The 26,220-nt window shown below is 35.4% G+C and overlaps 1 protein-coding gene across 1 annotated transcript; it reads left to right on the plus strand.

Annotated features, from left to right (window-relative positions):
• The first annotated feature begins 3,299 nt into the window (after positions 1–3,299).
• On the plus strand, positions 3,300–25,346 carry LOC136036129 (myosin-2 essential light chain-like). The gene is made up of 5 exons (XM_065718152.1): positions 3,300–3,453; positions 6,254–6,278; positions 14,781–14,921; positions 21,973–22,137; positions 25,071–25,346. Exons 1-5 carry the CDS (start codon positions 3,436–3,438, stop codon positions 25,175–25,177), a joined length of 456 nt encoding a protein of 151 aa, XP_065574224.1. The 5' UTR covers positions 3,300–3,435; the 3' UTR covers positions 25,178–25,346.
• The last annotated feature ends 874 nt before the right edge of the window (positions 25,347–26,220 follow it).

The raw sequence follows: 26,220 nt of genomic DNA on the forward strand, positions 1-26,220 counted from the left end.
ACTTTTTGAGATTCAGAGTTATCGAAAGGTGGATAGCCCCCCACCTCGTATTTTCCTGAAATGTATCTGATTTTGATTTTGAGATGACCATTTGTTGTCGTAGAAAATTTGAAAACAGCTCATTCTACTGGGGCTGAAAGGGCACTTCGCATCGTAGGAGTTGTCGAAGAAACTACGAAAAGGGCTGATTCGATTGGAAATTGAAAGTCCTAGTGCCATTTTTAATAGTCGAAAGTGATTAAAGGGCAACTAACCCCCTCCAAAGCCCCCCACTGTTTTCCAATGGGCTCTCAGTGAGAGAGCTCATTGGATTGCTAATCAGAAATTTCAGTGTTTATTTAGATTCAGAGTGATCGGAGGGTATATATCCCCTCCCCCCACACACACAGGTATTATGATATCTAATCTTCAACAGATTATTTCCATGATTTGGGTATAATTAAGACTCCCATTTCTCCTGCCCACCACGTCCACTTCAAGAATTATCACCTTCTCCCAACTAAATCAGAAAGAGCTAAATTCTAAGAAATCAGGTTCTTCATATCGTGAATAAACTTAATTTAGTAGAAGTGTCCCTGAGTTTCTAGAGCTGGTTTTCTTTGAAACAGCATATTTCAAAAATATTTCTTTGTCTGGATGTTGGGATTGATAAATAATAAATATTAACATGAACTTTGTTATGGTGTTCTCGCGCTGGGGATGGTCTCTTCTGTTTTCTCCTACCTTGTATTTTTTTTATTTAGGCATTTCCTTACCTCTGTTTTATGGCCGACAAATCGAGCCCTGCTCCCAGTTGTCTAGTTTAGGAAATTATTCATTTCGTAATTTGTCAATAAAATATCTTGTCTTAAGGATGGTAAAGAGAATGTTTCTGCCCTAGTGACTCTAACCTATCTCTCTTCCTTTCCTACCAAGAGTAGAAAGATAAAGGAGGGTAGATAGGGTAGAAGAAGAAAAGAAGGGTTAGGGTAGTAGGGCAAGCTAAGCAATCCAACTCTGCCCTGGGGTACCATAGGGCCCTAACCTATCCTACTTTACCATAGGGAAACGCAGGAGCCCTACTCTTTGGCCAAACTATCCTACTTAAAACATTATCTATTTATAGTTGGGTAAGGTAAAAGGGTAGACAGGATAAAGGGGTAAAAGGGCAAGGGAAGAAGTAGAACATAAGAACTAGTAAGGCATACTACCACTCTCCTGAAGGGTAGGGTGTAAGACAACTAAGCTAGTGTAGGATATGGTTTCCTGAGTAGCCCACCATAACATCTACTCTACCTACATAGGGGAGAAAAAGTAGAAGAAGGGTTGGTGTAGAAGGGTTGAAAGATGAATGATTTTTATTGCCTGTCATCTATAGAACAAATTTACAAAGATTGAGTATGAAAAGAGACAGAAATAAGCTAAGGAATAAAAGCACAAATACAGCACTAGAAACAAAAGAAAAGAGATACCTTCAACAACACTGAAAAACACAAACTTAGTGCACCACTAGTAGAATACTATTGTATGGTACATAGTGTGCTACGCATCTAATGTGCATTTGAATAGGCTAATTCCCCGTCCAATATTTTGCTGAGACACATGTGCTCTTCATCCACGGAGAAGTGCACTGTACTTGCGGGTCAAGTTCTTACTCAAATTCATATTCTAATACTTGGTTGAATGAAGCAAATTCTGTGCCGAATTACAAGTTCCATTCGCTTTTCGAATGCTTGTTTTCTTCATGTTTACATTTCTCACTCTTCCTCTTCTTGATGAACTTCCACACTTACTGTGGGTAGTCCCCGAAGCCGCGCCAAATTGAAATTCTGCGGCGGTGGAGAGAATTTATGTCGGCGGCGGCAAAAAAATTTTTGGCGGCGCACCACCTATTTTTCGGTGTTTTCGCAATTTTTAAGGCATTTTTCAGTAGCTTTTTTAATTTTCTTTGGAATTTTCAACACTGTCTTTATGGAAATTCTTAGCGTTTTTCACAATGTTTATAAGCCCTGAATTCTCTTTCTTTCATCATTACCTAGTTATATAATATCTTGTCGAGTGTTTAGGCAGTGTTTATACATAGGCTACTTAGATCTACATTATTGGCCTTACAACATGACTTTGAAAAACTAGCGTAGGTTTCTAGATCGTGAGATTTACGCTTAACTCAGCAAGCGGTAGACTAGAAAATATGAGTGTAGGACTATTCATAAGATTGAGATTTTGGAATCCGTGTTCAAATACCAACTACCCTTTAATACTGAATGATATCATAATAACAAAGAAAAGAAAAAAAAATCCATTGTAGCTGAGTGCAAAAGCTTAAATTATTCCTTTGAAAGCTTTGACTACCATGTAATTATCACTTATAAAAATGAGCTTGTTCACGCGATGTGGAGCTAACATAGAACGTTTGGTAGTGACTAATCGCTAAATTCAGCGTAAAATCGCTGAAAATCGCCCACAGATTGCACAGACAATAGAGCATCCGTAGTTGCAGCTGTACTCACTTGGATAAGCTATATAGGACTAAATAAAAATTGGCGACAGTTATTCATCGGCGGACCGCAGCCGCCAAACCTCACGGCGGCGTGCCGGCGCGCCGACATGTTTTCGGCGGCGACCCGTTGAGTTATTTTCGGCGACGGGCCGATGACTTTCGGAGCGGCTTTGGGGACTAACTGTGGGTTGTCATTGAGTGATTCAGAATTCTTTAAAAAAAATATCATTTCGGGTTTTTATAACCTCCTTAAGGGTCTCAGTGTCTAATAACATTAAAAAGCCTTGGCGGGGACGCCCACATTCGTTCCTCATTCACAGCCAGAAATTCTTAGACTTCATTTCTTGATCAGATTAGGATTCCGTGCCAAGTTGGCACATAGCCCCCCACGACCTATTCTAACTTTACGGGTAGTAGCAGCAGCTTTTTCTGTATATAACGAGGTGTGAGTTATTTCTGCACAGTACACAGTAAGTTTAAAAAAAAATTATTTTCCCTCTGGAATCGTAGAGCGCTACTGAAGAAAAAAGAAAGGGGATTTGATTCTGTATAACTTTTTCAAGGTAATACTTCCTAATTTTTCAAAATTACTCATTTATTTTGTAGTGACAAAAGTGTAAAACATGATAAATCTTTTGACGTCTGCTTACTTTGTTAGTTTAAATTTTTTTTCTGTAAAATATATATTTTTTTTTATTTTCCAAAACAAAAAGAAAAATCATTTTGACCGAGAGGCAGGCACCAAAATTTTGTTTTCCCGTCAATAACTTGTCAATAACCGTCAAAAATAACTTTTCCCGTCAATCAGGAAAAAGTCCTTATGTAGTACAGTTTTTCGGTGAATATTGGATATCTCGGCTTATTTGAAGATTTTTCTATTTTAAGTGTTGACACTGTTGATTCGAGGGCTGGGTCATTCACTAACTTCGAATTTATTAAAAGTAGAAAACTTAACAATGAACTCTAAAACTAAGGTAAGTTTATAGAGTATATTTAATTGTGTAATTGATGTTGCTGAGAGACTGAACTAAGCTATGATTATTTAGACCCATCAGAATTGAAACCATCAAAACCTTGAGAAGACCTAGGCTCTAGATCTAATTCCTTTGTAACTGCATGAACATTGTCAGTATGCCTTCTGAATTAAAAATCCTAATATCAATTTTTTAGAGCTCAAATCTTAGAAGATATTGTAAATGCTGCTGCCCTCAAACATTTGGCCACAAACAGCCTTCTGTCAAAACAGCAATATAGATTCTGGGTAGCGTATAGGCCTATAGCCCATTTATATTAACAAGTAGGCCTAAATTATGATAGCTAAGAAAATGCTTGGGCTATTGTTTAGTTTCATCACAAGCTGTCTAAATGAGAAATTAAACTGTAAAGCAGCATACTTTTCATATCATAGCACTTAGAAATGCTAATTCTAGAAGTAGGCCTACATCCATATCTGGTTGACACTCCTCCTCCATGGGGCAAACTGAAAATGCATAAAGTTGGCTTGTTTACACTTAATATTACCTATAGAGTGAAGCATATTAGTCCATGAGCCCTGCTGGCAGCAGGGCCCATGGACTAATAGCCTATGCTTTACTCTATAGGTAATTTTACCTGCAAGTAAAATGGGATTTTTGTTTTGTTCATAAAGAGCTGACTAGTTTAAACTCAAAAGTGAAAGTGAACCATCTTGGATATGAACATTAATGGATGTGGGAGTTTTTTAATTATCTTTTGACTTCCTGGTACACAGATATTACCAGTGATAACTAGAACTACAATTTAAAATATAATTTTATCCATATTATACAACCCCAACTTTTCCCATGGCTTCAAAACCCTGCTGACTTTACACATTTTAGTTTGCCCCATAGAGGAGAAGGGTTGACCAGAAATGGATCTGCTTATAGAATTAACATTTTAAAGTGCCATAGTATAGAATCTATACTGCTTTCCAGCATAATGTCCTCATTCAAGTGCTGGTCTATATTAATCACTAATTTAGGAAAACAGTCTTCCTTTTCTCCTTCTGTCTCCTTTTTTTTTTTTTTTTTTTTTTTTTTTTTTTTTTTTTTTTTTTTTTTTTTTTTGTTTGTGCTGTAGCATTGGTGATTTCTCTTTTCATGATATATATATATATATATATATATATATATATATATATATATATATATACATATATATATATATATATATATATATATATATATATATATATATATATATATATATACATCCTTGTAGTGGGGTATATCTTAAATGAATCTTTTTCCCTTCTTTAGGAATGTCAGAGATGTATATACAAAATAAGTCAATTTCAATTCAACTTTTGGGTTCTTTTGACAATCAAAATTTCACAGAGACATAATACCAAGTTACATGAGGTAGAATATATGTTTTCTGGGTCCTAACTGTTTTTCCAAATACATCTAATTTCAATTCAACTCTTGGGTTCTGTTGACAATCATGATTTGAAAAATGGGCATTATATCAAGCTACATGGGGGAAAATTTGGGTTCTGTTGAGGATCATAATTTAACAGAAACATTAAATCAAGCTATAGGAGGGAGAATGGGGTTCTCTTGGCAGTAGAGTTTAACTAGCTTTCAACATATTTTCACAAGATTCAAGATTTTTATTTAAACTTCAGTACAACACACACAATATAAAAAAAAAGGTCAAGCCAGAGACACAAGGTTGATTGACAAAGACCTGGTATAACAATATAGCACACCTATTTGACAAAAAAGAAATACAATAAAAATATATTAATGATATTTTATTCCAAAACCTGTGGGAGCTGGCCCAGCCCCCCCCCCCAAAAAAAAAAAATTATTAACAATATTTTATTCAATAATTTATGGGAGCTGATCCCTGGCCCTCCAGGGACAGATACCAACCTCCCTACCTACCTCCAAAAAATATTAATGATTTTTTATTTCAAACTTATGAGAGCTGACCCCCTGTTCCACCATGGTCAAACCTTCAACCCCCCCCCCCAAAAAAAAATATATATTGGCAATGTTTTATTCCAAAATTTATGGAAACTTAACTCTGTTGATATAAATATTTACTGGTTCCTGGCCTTGCAGATTAGTCTAAACAAGTTCCATTTTTAGACATTGGGTTTGTATGTTATGGTTCTGCAAGGAGGTTTGACCAAAATAATTTTCTGGTTCTTCATGGTCAACTGAGTGGAACATTGAAGTTTTTTTGCCTTATGGGTTTTCAGTAGGCTAGCCTGTGTGGGACAGAGGCTCTTGAAAATATGAATATGCCAGAATATAGTGGTTGAACATGGGTTTTAAAAACAACTGTATTCAAAGCAATAATCAACATAACTCATCTCCCACTCTGTGTAGGGTGTGGCCAGGAGTGCAGGTAAGGGGGACTCTCCCCAAGTTCTAAGATGTAGGGATTGTGTGCGAACACCTTGAAATATAGCTTATGTTTTTAGTTTAATTTAGCTTATACGTCAGTATTTGTTGGGACACTGAACAATTTCTTATATCCCCTCCCCCCCCAAAAAAAACTGCTGCTGATCTGTACTGTCTTTTAGAACCTTCTTTTGATATTAATCATGCTGATTTAGTCTTTTATAGTGTTAATTTTGACAATTTTAGTGTAGCCTATTTAATGGTTTTTAGGATTTCATAATAGTGTAAAAAGATTTTTTTTTCTGCATGGAAGTTAAATAGTTATTATTACATGAAATGTGCTCTGTTGTTTAATTCAATTTGCACTGTATAAAAGTTTAATTCTGTGTTCTTCTTCTAGGGCTACTCAGAAGATCAAATAGCTGGTAAGAGATATTCTAGCATTTCAGTTAATACTTATCCCTGTATAATTATTTTCATTCAATTACTAGCACCTCTGCATTGATCATTTTGGATTTTTTTTACTTTATTAGCCCTCTTTTGCTTTTGCTGATTCTTTTATTAACTTCTCATATGTTTTTTCTATCAATAAAGCTTTTGGAATCCCTTTTGTGAGCGCTGGAGATGGCTCCACAGCTCACAAAAAAACAAAAGTTTTTTTTGGGAAAATTGCCAGGTTGCTGCTTGCTTTTACCTGGTGGACCAGTTTTGTGCAAGAAACAGCAAACCAATACTTACTTCTAACTTGATTTTAAGTTAAAAATCTGTGTTAAATACAGAGCTGTTAAATAGGGAATACCCTTGAAACAGATTGAATAGGGTTAGTGTAGCATAATTTAGCTTTTATTTTTATTTTGTACTAGCTGTTGGGGTGGCGCTTCACGCCACCCCAACACCTAGTTGGTGGGGGCGCTTCGCGCCCCCCCAAGCCCCCCCGCGCGCGTAAGTCGTTACGCGCCATATTAGTTTTTACAAGTTTTACTATGTAAAACTTGCGAATATACAACATTCTTTGCTGTCCCATTGTCTGTGCATATAAATAGATTGTCAGGTTTACCGACTCTTGAACATGCAACATATAATGGTCCATGGGAAAACAATCCGTATTCAGATCTATACCTCATGATTCTAATGATTGCCCTTGAGCTTTGTTGATGGTGATTGCTAATCGACCATTCCCTGAGTCGCCATCGTCATTTATATATCCCCCTGTGCACCCCGGCGTCCCCTTTGTAGTTATGTCCCTGTGTCCCGGTCGTCATTTATATTCCCTTTGTCCCGGTCGTCATTTGTGTCCCGGTGTCCCAGTCTGTGATTTCTCTTTGAGCGTCCCGGGCGTCATTTATATTCCTTGTGTCCCGGTGTCCCGGTTGTCATTTATATCCCCCTGTGCCCCCAGCGTCCCCGTTGTAGTTGTGTCATTTATATTCCCTGTGTCCTGGTCGTCATCCCGGTATACATTCGTTTTTGAATTGGTATATGATGAAATAAATTTTTAATTTTTTCCCTTTTTTTCCTTTTAGTTTTTTTTTATTGGTTTTGACTTTTTTTAGGTTTTTTAGTTTCTTTCTTTTTCTTTTTAGTTTTTTTTTAAGTTTTTATCTTTTTAGTTTTTTTACTTTTATTTATATTTTTTTAGTTTTCTTTTTCTCCTTTATTTTTCAGTTTTTTTTCCTTTTTTTAGTTTTTTTTTCTTTTTAGTTCTTTTAGTTTTTACCTTTTTAGTTTTTTTTCGTTTTTTAGATTAAATTTTTTTTTGTTTTTCACCTTTTTTCTTTTTAGTTTTTTATTGGTTTTTACCTTTTTTTTTAGCTTTTTTATTTTTTTTTCGTTTTTTCTTTTTACTTTATTTTTAGTTTTTATCTTTTTTATTTTTTTTATGTTTATTTTTAATTTTATTAGTTTTCTTTTTCTCTTCTATTTTTCAGTTTTTTTTTTTTTAGTTTTTTTTTAGTTTTTAGTTTTTTAAGTTTTTTCCTTTTTTTAGTTTCTTTAGTTTTTTTAGTTTTTCGGCTGTTTTATTTTTTTATTAGTTTTTATTTTTTTTTTAGTTTTTGCCTTTTTTTAGTTTTTTCAGTTTTTTTTTTTAGTTTTTAGTTTTTTACCTTTTTTAGCCTAACCAGGATTTGAACCTGGGACCTTCATTCTCCGTTCTGACACCCTCTCTCACCGAGTGACTACTCCAGCATGTTCATTTTGGTGTTTTAAATGGTATATTATTAACCAAATTAATGTGTTTTACAATATACTAAGCATCGTCATAACAAAAATGACGACAACTAATTTCATGATGTCAGCCGACACAGAAACATGACGTCACCTGATCCACGATCCACAGACAACTTATTTTTATATATATAGATAGATGATGTATTTAGTATTAGTGTTAAATATGCTGAAATGTTATATATATATATATATATATATATATATATATATATATATATATATATATATATATATATATATATATATATATATATATATATTTTATTGATGTATATAAATACTAGCTGTTGGTGGGGGCGCTTCGCCCCCCCCCCCCAAGCCCCCCACGCGTGTAAGTCGTTACGCGCCATGTTAGTTACGCGCCATTGTAGTTGTGTCCCTGTGTACCACCTATGAGTATAGATAGATTTATATATGTGTTATAATGACCTTATAATGACGTAAGAATGTACATTCTTATGTACTTATAATGACGTCATATGCAAACGCTCTTTTTTCAAACAAACATGCATACACACAACTCGTTTTTATATAGATAGATAGATACAATATAAATTAACTGCATAAAACTTGCGAATATACAACATTCTTTGCTGTCCAGTTGTCACTGCATATAAATAGATTGTCAGGTTTACCGACCCTCGAACATGCAACATACAATTATCCATGGGAAAAACAATCAGTATTAAGATCTATACCACATTTTTCTAATGATTGACCTTGAGCTTTGTTGATGGTGATTGCAAATGCTAATCAAATTGGGAATTGCAATCTTTTAAATTGAAAAGGCAGATCCATTGGAATCATGGGAATGCAAGGAATAAGAACAGCCTCACCCTCAAAAGGCCCTGTCAAGATTGTGGCCTCTATTACATTTTCCATTGTTTTTTTTTTATGGCAAGTCGCATGCCATTGCAAAACTTTGGTGGGTTTATGTTATGTAACAATATTATTGGTACGCCTATTTTTAGCTGTAGCACGTGTGGTGGAAAACCTGAAAGATCCACAGAATTTAAAAATTCAGATGGATAATTAACCGCCTCATTTGGTTCCAAAATTGTGTTGACTGACTTGTAAAGGACTGCCTGGTCTTGAATCTTGGTCAAATCAATATTGTTGATTTCGTGGACGTCTATATTTGTGGGTGCAAGAATCGCTCTTTCACTTAACCATTTATTATTTTTATAATTGTTTAGAATATTTGGAAATACTTTTTCAATCAATTCATTTTTGGACGTCACTAAATTACAGAATTCAGCAGGTAGTTGTATACGTCCTGAAATTGAGTCTACTGGGAGCTTTCCGTTTCCAATTGCCAGCAATTGATCTCGAAATGTTTGACCAGAGTCATCATTTTGCAATCGGACACGCATATTTGTAGTTAATTTTAATGTTTTTACGTGTGCCCATAAATTAGAATTTTTCAGGCAAGCATTCATTTCGTCTCCAGGGGTTGATCTAGGTATTATAGGCAATGTTTGCCTGAAACTCCCGCAAGCAATATTAATGTGCTGCCAAAGGGTTTCGAATTCCCTCGCAAATCTTTCAAACATTGATCCAGAGCCTCGAGCAATTTTTTGTGTGCCATTGTGCACTTGTCCCAAATAATAAGTTTGCGTTGCTGCAATACTTTACCCATCTCAGATGATTTGGAAATATTGCACGTGGGAGTTTCTGTAGAATGCAAATTCAGAGGCAATTTCAAAGCGGAATGAGCATTTCTTCCACCAGGCAGCGACGTTGCGGCTATTCTGGACGACGCAATTGCCAATGCTATATCATTTTTTGATCGAATTGATGCCAGAATAAGTTTTATCACAAACGTTTTATCAGTACCTCTTGGGGCATCCAAAAAGAAAATTTCTCCAACGTTATTATCGACACAATGCATTATCGTATCATAAATGTCTTTTTGTTCTGACTTTAACTTGGAAATGTTATTTTGTATGACAATAGATCACTCGTACTGTAACTTTGTTCACGGTCCAATTCTACACATGTCGAAACAGCAGCAGTACGATTAGGTGAAGGCATTCCCAAATCCTGAAGAGGTTTGTTTGCCATACATATGCACAAATCTTCTATAATAACCAAAGTGTAGTTATAAATTTCTGATGTAAAATCAAAAGTCATATCTGACGTCTCTAACCGTTTTCGATGGAGTATATCTTCGGACATTTTTGATTTATATTTTTCCCATAACTCTGTAGGAGCTGAAGGAGAGCAAGTTGTTAGTATGATTCCAAACAATGCACGGATTTGACTTGGAGTTGACTTTTTGCATGCGTCATTGATGCAGTTATCCCAGTGTTGGTCATTTTCCAATAAATTCAGAGCTTGGCATGCACCACGGTAAGTGTCATGTATAGTACCGTTTACAGTTCTCAAATACTCAAAGGACGTCAGACCGGGTACATTCACCAAAAGCAGGCGTAGAAAGAAGTATTCATGTTGATTGGGGTGAACGGTGTAGAGTCTTCCTATTGTGGTATCTTTGAAGATGGTAGGTTGGCCGTCAACTGACTTACCCTGTTTTCGACGTTCAAATACTTTATTTTTAGTATTCCATGTGTAATACGAAGGCACTTCAGTATACAGCAGTTTTTTGGCAAAAGAATCATTTTTGCATAGCGAAAAGAAAGCAATTAACTTTGTATCCAGTGGATTCAGGGCTCTTTGTTGCATGTTGGATTCCGAAAAATAAACACGTTGACCATTCTGTAAATGTACCGCTAAGTGAACAACAGCTGGACTACGTTCGTGTATTGGAAATTAAAGAATTCGCCAAACAGCTTCATTACTGCTTATGTATCTTCCAGCCTGATATTGTACGATTTCGTCAATATCTTTGATTTCGGACTGCAAGCCAAAAACTGCCATGTCACTGCCTTTGTTGACATATTTACATATGTATTTGATTGCCTTTATGGAGTTACAGTATTCAACGTTCATGTGTGCATTAAATTTTTTTGATAATAATGGGGAATATGGAACAACCCACTGGTTATCTACTTTGATGGTGGTACTGTTACGCTTCTTTATTATTGCTGTTTTACCGCCATCTTCAGTAGATCTTCTTCTATATTGTGGGTAACCATCATTGCCAGTAATTGTGTTGGGTACTAAAAGTCGAGGATATTGCTTTGTGCACCTTCCTTTGGCCATGCATGGTGAATTTTCGTTCAGTGCACTGCAAGGTCCATATATCATATTTTTTACAACAATATCATATAACCCCTTATCGACATTTTCACCCCAACCACGCATTGCACCCCGGCCGAGGGCGGAGAATCAGGAGATCGGCACCTGCGCTACGCGAACCCTAATCGGTTTGCATGCGAAAGTTTGCTTGTTTGCTTGCTTGACATTTTCATCAGGTATTTCAGCGGAAATCACATCATCAATTTCGTTAGAAGATATTTTATAATGTAGCCAGATTAGTATATGTGCGTGTGGCAATCCTCGTTTTTGCCATTCCACTGAGTACATCCAGCATCGCACTGACCCAAACACTTCAAGTTTTACTATGTAGTTTATCAGTGATTTCAACTTTTGTTGGAAGACATGGGCCGTATTCATGTCTATGAACCGCCGATTGTCCTTGAAGTAAAAGCTGCTGTATCTCGTCCCAAGATTGATTACATGTAAATGTAATAAATAAATCTGGACGACCATAGAGACGAACATACGCAATAGCATCTTGAGCATATTCATGCATATGACGGGCGGGGACTGCCAGCATATGACGAAGGTAAAATCGTTAATCTTCCAACGTTTGTGGTATTACTGTCATTTACAACTGCATCTCGCAAATGAATGTATTGTTCAAAGCGGAGCTTGGTCTGATTCAGACGGATAAATAACAAATGTTCTGATTCAATTTTTGCATACATATCAACGACGTATTGGTGAAACAACTGACGGCATTTTAAAATATAATTGTCTTCGTCCTGCCGAATCATTAGTCTATAGGAATAATAATGCATTGCACTGCATTTCTTATTCATTTCTTTGTTAGTGGCTGGATTTATCAATTTAATATTAAAGTGATAACCGTTGGCTCCATCCCAAAAAATGATAGGATATTGTAGGGCATCGTAGCATCGATGAGTTTCAGCAATTCTTAACAACTGAGCGTTTCGCTTATGAAGAATAATATCTCGGGGTAAAAACTGATCACTGACCATAACGATTGCCACTTCGTCGATAGTTGGAGCATTGTATCTACGCACATGTTGGCCAGGAGGCGTTTTGTCAGGGGAAATAACAGTTTTATGCGTATCAAATCGATGGCTGTTTTTAACAGTCGCACTAAATTATTATTTTCGTGGAACAGATGTTGCAATTGAGAAACGATTGTCCTTTCAACGTCGGGAGAAATTTCGCAACGTGCATTCAATTCAGAATTTCTATCACTGATGCTAATTTCGTCAGTCGACAAACATGACCTCAGACGACAAACAACTCCATGACGACATACAGCTCAATCCTTATAATGACGTCAGTCGACAAACAAACATGACGTCAGTCGACAGACACACAAACAACTTATTTTTATATATATAGATAGATAGATAGATATATGTTATCTTTATAAGTGAGCAATAATTGTTCATGTATTTATTTATTTTTTCTCAAAAATGGCTGCATATTTTTTTTGGGAAAATTGGCTTTCTGGGATGTTCTGGCCTTAAAAAACAATCTTAATAGATCAGAAGTAGGAGAAAATTTGCCAAGAGCCTTAATTTCGAAAAAAAATTATGTGAGTGATGCCATTTTTATATACACGAGTATTACAATGACATAGTCGCACTTACCTGGATAAAATGAAGATTTTTATGCATGGTAAAGTTTACATTAAAGTGATTATAGAGCAAAAAAACTGGTAATTGCAAAAAGTAATTGTGTATATTTTGACAATTCAAAAATCTTTAAAAAGAAAACCAAAAGTTTGAAGCTTAGTTGACATGAAGCACCACGTCGTACTGTTTACATTTCATAGTCCTTGAAAAAATTTTTCTAAAAGAAAAGAAAACCCTGTACAGCATACATCAGTTCAGAATCTCTTAAGTTATTATGTAAACTGCAAAACTATTTATGCTGCATGAGCAATAATTTTAATGTTTTAGTTAAAATAAGTGAAATACCTGAAAAATTTTAAATTAGTTTTTTTTATAGATAAGAACAAGTTGCTATGTGGGATAAAACTTGTGAACCTAACCAGTTTTATAATGTTAGTAGGAAAGCCTAAAAAGCAAAAATTTGCAGTTATTACAAATGAAGGTTCTTTGGAACCACCTGGAGTATCAAACATGATAAGACAAAGAGAATGGCCTAAACATATTAAATTTAAAATAGATGAAAATCAACAATGTGGGTTAACAATACAGGCAGCTAAAGCAAAGGGCATTGCTAAATTGTCTCAAGTTACCAAAATCTAAAACGAAGAAGGAAGACAAATGTGGTTAGAAGATATGCAACAGCAAGTATAAAAACCTATCAAAAATGGAAATAAAGAGCAAAGAGACACACAGTTAGAAGACAAGCAATGTCAAGAATATGAGTAAGTCAAAAATCAATGTAAATAGCAAAGACGGTGTCTTAGAAAATCTGCAAAAATAAGAATCTGAGCAAGTCAAAAATGAAAATGATCCTTAAAATTGGTATCCTGGGATATTCTTGCCTAAAAAAAACGACCTAAATAGGTCAGAAGTTTGAGAAAATTTTGTTAAGAGCCTTGATTTTGGATAAAAGATTCATGTCAGTGATGTCATTTTTCTATACATCATATGAATACTGCAATGACATTGTCATACTTCTGTGGAAAAATTGAAGATTTTCATGCATGTAAAAGTTTACATTAAATTGCTGAAAAGCAATTTAATTGTCATTTTGTAATTAAATGTCATTTTGTAATTGCATGTAAAAGTTTACATTAAATTGCTGAAAAGCAATTTAATTGTCATTTTGTAATTAAATGTCATTTTTCTATACATCATATGAGTACTGCAATGACATTGTCACACTTCTGTGGAAAAATTGAAGATTTTCATGCATGTAAAAGTTTACATTAAATTGCTGAAACAGCAAAAAACTGTTAATTGAAAAATATTTCTATTTTGACAAAATATTCCAACAATTCAAAAACCATAAAAAAGAAAACCAAAAATTTGAGACTTAGTTGAAATCGTTGTTAGAAATCGACCTTGCTAGAAAAATCAATATCTTTGACAATTAAAATGATGAACATAATGACGTCATGTGAACATAAAAGTAATATACTTTTTTATTCTACTTGTCTGGCCAAAAAAATTCTCTGATATTTCAGATTGGAAGTGGTTAAAGATTAAACAAATGAAACCGTTAGATTCAAGCATAATAATTTAAATTGAATTTTTGTCATATTTGCTTTCTTCTTCTGAAAATGCTAGCTCATATAAAGTAATCACTAAACCTGTAGCTAACCAAGCTAACTCGCGTAGAAGCTAGTACAATTACACCTGCTCACAAGGGGGAGGGAATCATGGGATTGATTGTAAACTCTCCTGTCCCTTAAAAATTATTTGACAAGAAAGCCCCCCCCCCCCCAAGTAGCCTAGTATATATGCACTTAGGATAAAAATGTGGCAACTTTAAAATCTTTGCTTTAGTTTGACTTCTTTCTCTTCTTTTCAATAAAACACTTACTTTTTTTCTAGATTTCATGGAAGTTTTCCAGCTCTTTGACAATCGGGGTGATAACAAGATTCAAGTTTCTCAGATTGGTGAGCTTCTCAGAGCTCTCGGCCAAAATCCCACTGAATCCGAAGTTAAAAAGCTGACTCATAGCTATAAATCAGGTTAGTGTAACTCTTAGAAAAGACCATATCCCTAAAATAGTTCAACCAGATGCCCAGCCAGAGGAAAGGAAAAAGGATGAATGCCCCAGATAAGGCTATAAGGAGATTTTAAAGGAATAACTTGAAATTTTTGGGTCCTGTTTTGGTAGCAAGCAAAGCCAGAAGGTTAAATAGGGTAGTATTTACCTGAGTGTTGGCCTCAGGCAGCCTAATTCTGCATATGAGCATGTGTTAGCAGCATATAAACTCCCTCACTCGTTCGTCCGTTCGATTTCCCTTGAACTGGTTGAATGAACGGTTTTAAAGAGGCCACTATGCCATACTTTGGATAGGGCAGGGTACTCCTAGTTCACTCCTGAGACTTGTAGATTATGAACTGTTTACCTGAATATTATCAAGCAAATCTGAAAAGTATATCTAATTAAAATATTTATCCTTTAAAAGTGTCTGTTATCCTATTCCCCATAGGACTTTATAGACACAGCCATATTTTCAGATGAACATATAAGTGGTAAACATGACATGAGGGCATATGGGAGAAAATCCGCGAGCATCTAGCTTATGGGAGTCTTAGAGTGTCCTTAGAAATCTCATTTCCTGTGTTGTTTTCTATGGACTGCTTTGTACTTCCCACGAATATCCGACAAAGACTGGGACTCTTCAGGATAGCATCCTGGCACCCATACCTTTCCTACTTTATGTTAGTGTTATAGGGGGAACCTTGGGAACTCTTTGCATCTTTTTTTCTGGTGGTACCACAGTCAATGTAAGCTGTCTTTAAACACAAAGACTTAATCCAACCCTCTTTTCCTCTAGAAGTGGGATTTTCTGGAGATACAAGGAAATGGTATGGTTTCTGGATGGTCAGTTTTGACGGATCCAAGACAAGAGAGCTGTCAGTCAGCCTACATAAGCTCATGGGTCAACAAATTGACTTTGTCTTTAGGATTAAGAGTTGCCAAACTACATCTTCTGAGAGTAAATTTCTTGCCATACCTCACATGGAGCACGCACTTCGCATAGGTCCGATTCTCCTCTGCGAGAAAGTTGGAACAATTCTTTGTTCTGTGAACTTGTTACCACCCTGCTTGATAGTCTCTCTTTACTATTCTTGCATTAGACTTATTGTTGATTATGGATGGACGACTTTTAGGCGGACTCGTGAACGTGCTGATAATGCTCCAAAAGGCACAAAACGGAGTTTCAAAGGCATGTTGCAACACTGGTCGGAAAACGATTACGACCTTTAAGTAAGAGATTCGATATGGCGTCAGTACCTATTCTCTGCAAGTACATCCTACAAGAACTACTCTTCCATTGAAGAGCTATCTGGACTAGCTATCTCGACAGGTTGACTGTAGTTCCGCATTGTGAAGTGACATGCATGAGAGGTGTAGCATATGTGGGAGATGGTAACGATGGCAATGAAGGGGGGAAATTAGCCATGTCTTGATGCCCACTTAATTGGACTATCTCTCTTGGCTTTTTCTACAATTTGCCATGACTTATCTTGCCCACAACTATTCCATTTTTAATTCACCAATGCAATATGACGAGACGTAGTGCGCTCTGGCGATCTATAGGCTGATACACCTTGAAGCTCTACTTTGGCAAACGCTGTGTTCCTTCATAGTAGGGTTTCTTTAGGGATATTGTCCCTGAAAACTCATCTGTTGATTTTTTCAAAAGGAAATTTGAAAGATACCACGTAAAAACAACCTCGGTAAAAGCAAGGAGTTGACTGGTTGCACATTATGCCCTAAATTTTTAGCGACCTGGCCCCATCAAGAATGCCACTGGAAAGGTTATTTGTGAGGTAATTTCGAAGACCACACTGCCTTCCCATGGCGATAATAACAGTTCGTATAGGAATAAATCCTATATATATATATATATATATATATATATATATATATATATATATATATATATATATATATAAATAAGTTGTTTGTGTGTTATGTCTGTTCCACTATGTCTGTTACGCCAGACATATGACGTCTGAAAAATAAAGAAGAAAAAGAGAACAAACTAGAATGTAAAAACTGGGAATTGCATAAATATTTCGAAATATTTTGACAATAGATTAAAGTAATTCGAAAACCTTAAAACAGATATTTAAAACTTTGAGTTTATTATAAATTGTTGAGCTTTAGCAAGGTTAGCACGTAAAGAGGAATTTTTAGTATAGATCTTAAAATGACAGAAGAAACAGCCGAGGAAGCTGCTCAAATACTTAATTCAAAGAGAAATTTTAGTATAAATCCTACAATGGCAGAAGAAACAGCCGAGGAATCTGCTCAAAGGGTTAATGCCAAAAGGCTTGCGGCTAAAGAACGCAAAACCGCGCAGTTAGATTAAAATCCACCTGGACAGCCAGAGTCAAAACGTATCAAAACTGAAAATGATAGCGATGATGATTGGGTTTGGGATTTTGACTTGGATAAGGTCATCAATGCCTACCAGATTTTAGTTAAAAAAAACAAAGGTTCGGCGATGTGTATTTCATAGTGACGCTGAAAAATAAAGAAGAAAAAGAAAAATGGTAAAAAACTAAAAAAAACTAAAAAGAAGAAACTAAAAAAAAAATAAAAAAAGAAAAAACCTAAAAAGGAAAAACGTTAAAAAAAATAAAAAAAAATAAAAAAGGTAAAAAACTGAAAAGAAAAAAAAACTAAAAAAAAAGACAAAACCAAAAAAAAACTGGGAATTGCACAAATATTTCAATATATTTTGACAATAGATTAAAGTAATTCGAAAACCTTAAAACAGATACCCAAAATTTTTAGGTTTATTATAAATTGTTGGAGCTTTAGCATGCTTGGCACGTAAAGATTTTTCCAAGTGTCAATCTTAGGATGAACATTGACAAATTTGAAGAAAACAAATCAATAAAAAGAAGAAACTAAAAAAAAGAAAAAAACTAAGAAAAGAAAAAACTAAAAAAGAAACTGTATCTATATATATAAAAATAAGTTGTATATATGCATGTTTGTTTGTTTGTGGGTTTGCATTTGACGTCATCTATATATATAAAAATAAGTTGTCTGTGTGTCGAGTGACGTCATGTTTTTATATATATAAAAATAAGTTGTATATATGCATGTTTGTTTGTTTGTGGGTTTGCATTTGACGTCATCTATATCTATATATATACAAATAAGTTGTCTGTGTGTCGACTGACGTCATGTTTGTCGACTGACGAAATTACAGACCGGGACATCGGGACACAAATGACGACAGGGACACCGGGACATAGGGAATATAAATGACGACCGGGACACAAGGAATGTTCGATTAGCAATCACCATCAACAAAGCACCGGGCCACAAATGACGACCGGGACACAGGGAATATAAATGACGACCAGGACATAAGTAAAAAAAAAACTAAAAAAAGGTAAAAACTACAACAAAAACTAAAAAGAAAAAAAACTAAAAACTAATAAAAAAAAACTAAAAAAGCTAAAAAACTAAAAAAAACTAAAAAAGAAAAAAAAATAAAAAAAGGAAAAAAACTGAAAAATAAAGGAGAAAAACAAAACTAAAAAAAAATAAAATAAAAACTAAAAAGGTAAAAACTACAAAAAAAAAACTAAAAAGAAAAAAAAAACTCAAACACTCAAAGAGAAATTACAGACTGGGACACAGGGACACAACTACAACGGGGACGCCGGGGGGGCACAGGGGGATATATAAATGACGACGGCGACACAGAGAATGGTCGATTAGCAATCACCATCAACAAAGCTCAAGGGCTATCATTAGAATCATGAGGTATAGATCTGAATACGGATGGTTTTCCCATGGACAGTTATATGTTGCATGTTCAAGAGTCGGTAAACCTGACAATCTATTTATATGCACAGACAATGGGACAGCGAAGAATGTTGTATATTCGTAAGTTTTACGTAGTTAAAAACATATATATATATATATATATATATATATATATATATATATATATATATATATATATATATATATATATATATATATATATTCACAGGTGGGACACAAGGACGCAACTACAATGGCCCGTAACGACTTACGCGCGCGGGGGGGCTTGGGGGAGCGAAGCGCCCCCATCAACTAGGTGTTGGGGTGGCGCGAAGCACCACCCCAACAGCTAGTATATATATATATATATATATATATATATATATATATATATATATATATATATATATATATATATATGAAATAAGATAATTACATATTGATATTGCTCTTTTTTTCAATGCAATACCGGAAGCAGCTCTTCCAGGTTCCGGCTCGTTAGCTATATTTGAACTAACAGGTGGGCAGAGGTCAAACGCATTGGGATAAATGAAACTTGCTTTATTTGACTTCAGTAAATTATCGTAAATTGAATTTAAGCCAAATTCACCTGCGCCTCCATTTAAAGCTAGGTTCTTGAATGAAATTTTCTTAATTTTAGTCGTTTTCCTGAAAATTTGCTTTGAATCCCGGTCCTTAGAAATCAAAGACACGCTATCGAACAAGATGAAATAGTCCGGAAAATCAAATTTGTTCTGATAGAGCTGGTGTGAAATCTTCAGATTTGAAATTTTCCTTTAAGGCCAACGAAATAGAGCCTTGATGTTGTAGCAATGTCATTTTTAAATTCTGGTTGGTGGGTCCCACATACTTCCGAAAGCTCTGGTTGAGCTTCCACAAGTATATAGGATCTGATAGATCCCACTTTGCTGCTCCACTGAAGTTGAATCCTTTCTAGTCGTTTTTTGTATAAATTTTGAAGTCCAGACTATTTTCATTCTTTAAAAGAAAAACATTAAGAAAATGAAGTTTTTCATCCTCTCCTAATTCTGAAGTAAAATTTAAATTTCCCTCCCCCCAAAACAAAATTAAGATATTCCTAAAAACCTTTTAAATCCTCTTCCCATGATTCTATACTGAAATTATATTATCCATATATCGTCCCCAGAAGTTATGTTTTAAGTAGTATGAATCTAACACTATTGTTTCAATATTGTAAACAAAAATATTTGCTAATAATGGACTGAAAGGACCCCCCATAGGTAAAACTTTTACCAGTAAAAGGATTTATCCTTATTCGAACTGTTATTTATCGTTTATTTGAGAGTAAATGAAAAGAACAATAAATGTGAAAGAAATTGCGGTTATGAAGAACATGAAAATGGGTTGTGAAGAATTGACTGAGTCAACAAATGCCAAAAGAAGTCCGATTCTCCTCCCCCTTTAGCTAAAAACTCATAAAACACAAATAAAAAGCGAAATATTTTTCAAATGTGGTGTTAAAATGAAATGCTTTCTGTATAATGACGACTGGATACCTCAAAATAATAAGCGAAACCAGTAACTTCCTTATAACATGAAGATGTTCTTGATAAAATTATGCACTTCAAACGTTTATTTACAGCATGTGTATGCTTGCTATTCTTTCTCTTGGTAAACGGGGCTAATAATTTGTTTTGATGAAACTAAAGACTGTGCAATCGTGTGGGAAAATGATATTCTAGAAAATTACAAGGAAACTATCAAAATAGATTTTTGCAAAAAGTAAAAATAAAAAGCTGCGAGATAGTTCTTACCTGCAGTAAGTATTAGGGTGTCTAGGCTATGAGGACATTGTTATCTTTATTTAGTTTTGCAGGGAATTGAGTACTGAGACCAATTTTAGGGGGTTTCCCCACCTTATTATTATTTTTTTCGTGCCCCCCCCCCCCTCTTAAGTGAAAAACTGATATGACGGCCATATGCAAAATAAAGATATATTTTGAAGCTAATTCCTTTAAAAGCCTCTTGATATGCTCTTCAAAATATGTTTCATCTCTGATTTCCTAAAGAGATAAATTTCTCTGATCTCTGTTTTCCAAAGAAGCTGTCGACTAAAGATGTCTGTAAATCTGCCGTGTGTGATGTTAATTTTTTACTCTTTTAATTTATTAATTCAAACAAAGGGCTTCCTTTCATTTATTTTGCGTCACTGAGTTGAACTACCAGCTGTTCCAAAACAAGATGTATTGTCTTTTCTTGAGTATTTCTTGTTTATTTTTATGAAGGGTATTTTTTTTCCGACGTTTTATTTCCTCGGGTAGACTCTTGATGATTTGTCTGAATTTTTTATTGAAATGTAGGTCTGTAAGAAAGCGCTGAAGCAAAATAGCTGCTTTAGATTGCTTTCTTTTTGTCTTTTTTTTATGATGGTCTAAAATCGTGTAATTTTGTACTTTCAAGTGTCTTAAGACACTTATAATTCATCTCTACAAGCTAAAGACTAAAATTGTGAAGATTATAACTTGAAATGCCTTTTTTTTTTGTGTGTTTCTTTGGAAAACCCTATTTTGCATGGGCTTGAAATAGTCTTCTAAAGAAAGAAAAAAAAAATACTTTTCCCAAAGACTATGGAAATAAAACTGAATTAGTAATCGAATGTTCTGAAGACATAACCAGTGGTCGTTACGAGTAGCAAAATAAATCCAAGGCGGATATGTGTCATAGTTGTATATAGTTATTTGGGTTTCTAAAAATTGGTTTTGTAGTTTTCAAATTTGATTTGGTTGCTCATGATTTGGCCGATCCTGTATTAAATATCGAAAGGAATATTAATTTGTTTCAAATAATATTTAAAACATTTTGACTATATAATCTGGTACAAAAAAAGTTCGTTTCCTTTATTCATATTGTTGTATGCTATCTATATTATGGATTATTACCATCAACGAAGTTCTTTTTTGGTACCCTACCACCTCCTAAGGACTTGCATAGTCAGTACTATAATAAAGAGGGATATATTATGAAAAATAATAACGTTTACTAATAAATTAGATTGATATCAATTAATAAAATAAGTTTTCATCTTTTCTGGTGTTTCTCGGCATTTAGTTTCTTTTTTTCTGTTCTTCAATACTTTCAGTTATCGCCCAAACAAGACAAGTTTCAGTTGTCTTCTTTTTCTTCGTTCGTTAGCATTATATGATCTGTTAAGTGGAACAGTGTTTTTCCTTTTAACATTATCTGTTATTTCTTACCCTTTCTTCGTTTAATAAAACACTTTTTTTTGTCAGATGAGCGCATTACCTTTGAGACGTTTCTTCCAATACTTCAAGATATAAGCAAGAATCGATCCACTGATACTGTTGAAGATTTTATTGAAGGCCTTAGTCATTTTGACAAAGACGGGAACGGGCACATTTCATCTGCTGAGTTACGATATATCCTTACAACCTTGGGTGAGTCCTATATCTCTATTATGTTGCATAAAACGATATGTTCGTACAAGCAGCGCTGTCACTTGGGCATCACCCCTGTCATAATTACATTTCTTAGACTTCAAATTATAATTTTTAAAGAAGTTGAAGGTTCAAGTTATCTTTGATGTTAGTAAGTATTACGTTCTAAGGAAAATAGAATATGAGGAAATACATGGATAAAAGCTCACATTTTTGGGGAGGGTTTTGGGCCCCGTGTGTGTTGTGTCCGATCATTAAATTTGTTTCAAGTCGCTAAATGGTGGGAAAATTAAACGCTCCTACGTGTTATTAAACTTACTTGGACGCTTGATTAGTGAATTATATGTTATTCAAATCGAGACTTAATCAAGCGGTTTTTAACTCTATCAACACAGAATGATTCAAAATTAAGTTGAACTCATCCAATGCTTCAAGCTTTTAGGATAGGATTCATGGTCAAATTAAATTATATTTTGCTGTCTAATTATCTTGTTTTTTATTTCTGTGTTCGAGAAACTCATGATAAATATAAGTTTTAAATACGTCTCAGAGCCCATTTTGTTATCGTCAGTGCCCATTTGGCTATATGGGCTCATAGACTTATTAATTTATAAATAAACAACCGACTTTTTATTGAGACTTTCGTGAGGTCTTGGTCCTTATTCTATATAATATGAAAAAAAACTTCGTTTTCTTAAAGAGTTAAAGAGGCTGCGTCCCAAAGTCGAACCTTAAAACATACAGGAATTAGGAGAGGCAGTTGGGGGCTGCCGCCCCCCAAACCCCCCGCTTTTAAAGACTCTTTGTACAGGTTTTTTGTTGTGGGGGGACTTCATTGTTACTAATTACTAGTTTCGGCGCAATGGTTCTCCTGTCCTCTTGTGTTTAACATTTTTCGAAGTTATTCCATTATTCATTCGTTTCAATTTTTTGTTAATTAAAAGAGGGCCTTTCCGAAGCCAAGAGCGAGGGGCAACAAAAAACCTGTACAAAAGAGTCTTTAAAAGCGGGGGGTTGGGGGGGCGGCAGCCCCCCAACTGCCTCTCCTAATTCCTGTACGTTTTAAGGTTCGACTTTGGAACGCAGCCTCTTTAACTCTTTAAGAAAACCAAGTTTTTTTCATATTATTTCTGTACGTTTTTCTTTTGTGAAAAAAAAACCGCCCGATAAGGGACTTGAACCCTTGACCCGAGGATTAAAAGTCCCACGCTCTACCGACTGAGCTAACCACCTGCATGTGTGTAAATATAACTTTTAAATAAATTTTAAAAATTTCAAATTAACATGGGCTCTTATGGAGAAATTGGTTAATTAAGTGGCTAATGCGTGGTTTCTGGAAAACAGGGAAGGAGTTATCGGATCGAGCTGAAATTTCGCGGATAAGCTCCTGGGCCGTAGGGGACCTTAACTTGTGAATTTCAGCCCGATCGGACAACGTTAAAGGGGGGGGGGGATCGAAACTTTCGGGGGGTTAAGATTTTCCTACGAAACTTTCAAGGGCACTTACTCGGAGAATTCCGCGTCGAATGAGTCTTCGTACACCCAGATCCGATGTCGGCTGTGACCTGTAGGCGTCGAGGAAAAAAAGAATATGAAAATTAAGTGGCTATGCGTGGTTTCTGGAAAACAGGGAAGGAGTTATCGGATCGAGCTGAAATTTCGCGGATAAGCTCCTGGGCCCTAGGGGACCTTAACTTGTGAATTTTAGCCCGATCGGACAACGTTAAAGGGGGGCTGGGGTTGGTGGGTCGAAACTTTCGGCCAGATTTTCCCCATGAAGGAAAAGTCGGAGGGGGATGACATTTGGCAGGTTTCTTAGTTGGAGTTCGGGCTACGGAATGCATCCCTCCCCATCCCTCTGCGACCACTGGAACCGAAGATCGCTTAACATTGTCGTGGTTCGCCTCTTTATAGAGGCACGAGTGTGCCTCCTTGATTATCCTATATGTACTCAGGTAATAAAATCTATGTGTGGAATGTACCCCCTCAAAAATCCTTCTTTCAGGGACATTTAGCAGGCGAACATTACTAAAACCGAAAAAAATAATGTGAATGCAAAATCTTGTCAAATCAAATTTATGTCTCTCGTCACTGTATGATTCCAGAGCTAAGTTATGGGCTAATTGCTTTACGTTTCCTTTTCTTCAACAACAAAACAAAAATCTTGTAGAATTTGTAAGTTTATCAGGCTTGCTAAAGTTTGTATCAGGGTTTTTGACAGAAGATGCTACTATTAGTTCATTGCTAAGCAGTTGTAATTGTTCTAAATTTGGTCTATGAAAAGTCACAAGCATAAATTCATACCCTTATGAGTCGGCAGTAGTGAAAAAAAAAACTAACCCTGTCTCCAGCAACTTTTCAATCCTTTATGTTTCATACCCTAGATTTATAGACTCTTCATTTGTCTTGTCAAACGACTTTGAATTTTGGGTGGTCGGGACAAAAATAGGAGTCGTAATCCATTTTCCTAAGGCTTTGAGAGTGAAAGCAGAAAAAAGCCAAATTCCTCTATTCAGACTCCGTATCAACATTATTGGCAATTCCAAGAAGTTTTAGACTGAAGATAATGATCCAGAATTTATCCCTTTTTCAGGCGTAGGGATTCATGTATGGTAGGGGGAGGGGGGCTACAAGCTGAACACACATCCCAAAGCGCTGCTGTGTTAGAAAAATCTGTCAAGTTTCTCAAAAACAATTTGTAAAATAAACTGATAAATTAGTGTACAGAATATCACAAGTCAGGTTTCTTTTTCCACCAGTAGGGACATTAGGCCTTATCCTCATACCCCCGCAGACCCATGTTTTATTTTAGCTCTCTTTTCCTTTTCTGACCGAAGGCCTGAGTTTTCCTATGATTTGGCACGAAACTGATTGAATATACTGCGTAGATTGAAATTAATTTGGTAGTTTGTATTCATAATAGCTTTTTTTAGGTGAAAAATTAGCTGAAGAGGAAGTAGAACAGCTTCTATCAGGCCATGAAGACATACAAGGAAACGTGAACTACGAAGAGTTTGTTAAAGCTGTTATGTCTGGATAGAAGATATTGTCACTTGATAGTGTTGAAGATATTGCCACTTGATAGTATTTTAATAAGTCCTTAAAAGTTAAATTTACTGGTGAAGTTGAATTGCTTAAGAATATTGGTTTGTTTTCCGTACTATTACTTTTAATTTGATTTCTTTTCTAATGCAAAGTTTTTTCTCTTGTTTTTTTTTTTTTTTTTTTTTGTTCTCTGCTTTTGTTATTGTTTCGAGGGTTTAATAGAAATGATGGTAATCAATACTCAATATTTTGTACTAGCTGAAATCGAAGGCAAAGTTTTGTATGTCTAAGAAACTCTTCAAATTTTAGTCTTACAGTTCTTCCTATAATTTCTTACGCTTTCCTATAGTTTGATTTATTTTTTTTCGACCTGATCCTCTGCTGTAAATTCCTGCATACTTTTCTGCCTGAGGGTTTTCTAGCCTTTTTGGTCCTGTTGAAACGAACAGTGGCACACCTTTTCCTCATAATAAGGTCCTTTAAATCCGACAGTTTCTAGAGCAAGTTGTAATGTTTGCCGAAACCTGGTCTACAAAGAGAAGCCACTGGACTGACCATCTGCGGCCGAACTTTCGGAGGGTACGAGGCCAGGCTCCACCAGTGCTGCCTTTGCTCTCCTTGAGGTCACTTCCAGATGCTATGTGGCTCTAATTGAAGATTCTAATAAGGAAGGCATTCTGGGGGTTTCTTCACTGATAGTTGTTGCGGAGCAGCGCTCCTTAAATGTTGTTGTAACGTCTCTGTCGATTACAAATACGCTGGATTTCAGCGTTGGATATGCGAACTTGAAGATGCCTTCTTTGTATGTTACTCAGACAGCCATAGTCACATTCATGCATTGTACTCGCGTGAATTTGTTTCGTAAGCCAGCTTCCGTATCCGTGAAGTGAGATGGTCCAGACTAGGACTAAAATGATTTGAGATTTCGTCCGAATACTAACTGCGTGGTGGGTCTACGGAACCGCCGAGCTGATGCTAAATTATCTGTACTTTTTATATCTTCTGCTTAATGTGCTCCAGCAGTGATGAGTAATAAAA

The sequence above is a fragment of the Artemia franciscana genome, chromosome 15 (genome assembly GCF_032884065.1).
Source record: "Artemia franciscana chromosome 15, ASM3288406v1, whole genome shotgun sequence".
NCBI classification, from domain to species: Eukaryota; Metazoa; Arthropoda; class Branchiopoda; order Anostraca; family Artemiidae; genus Artemia; species Artemia franciscana.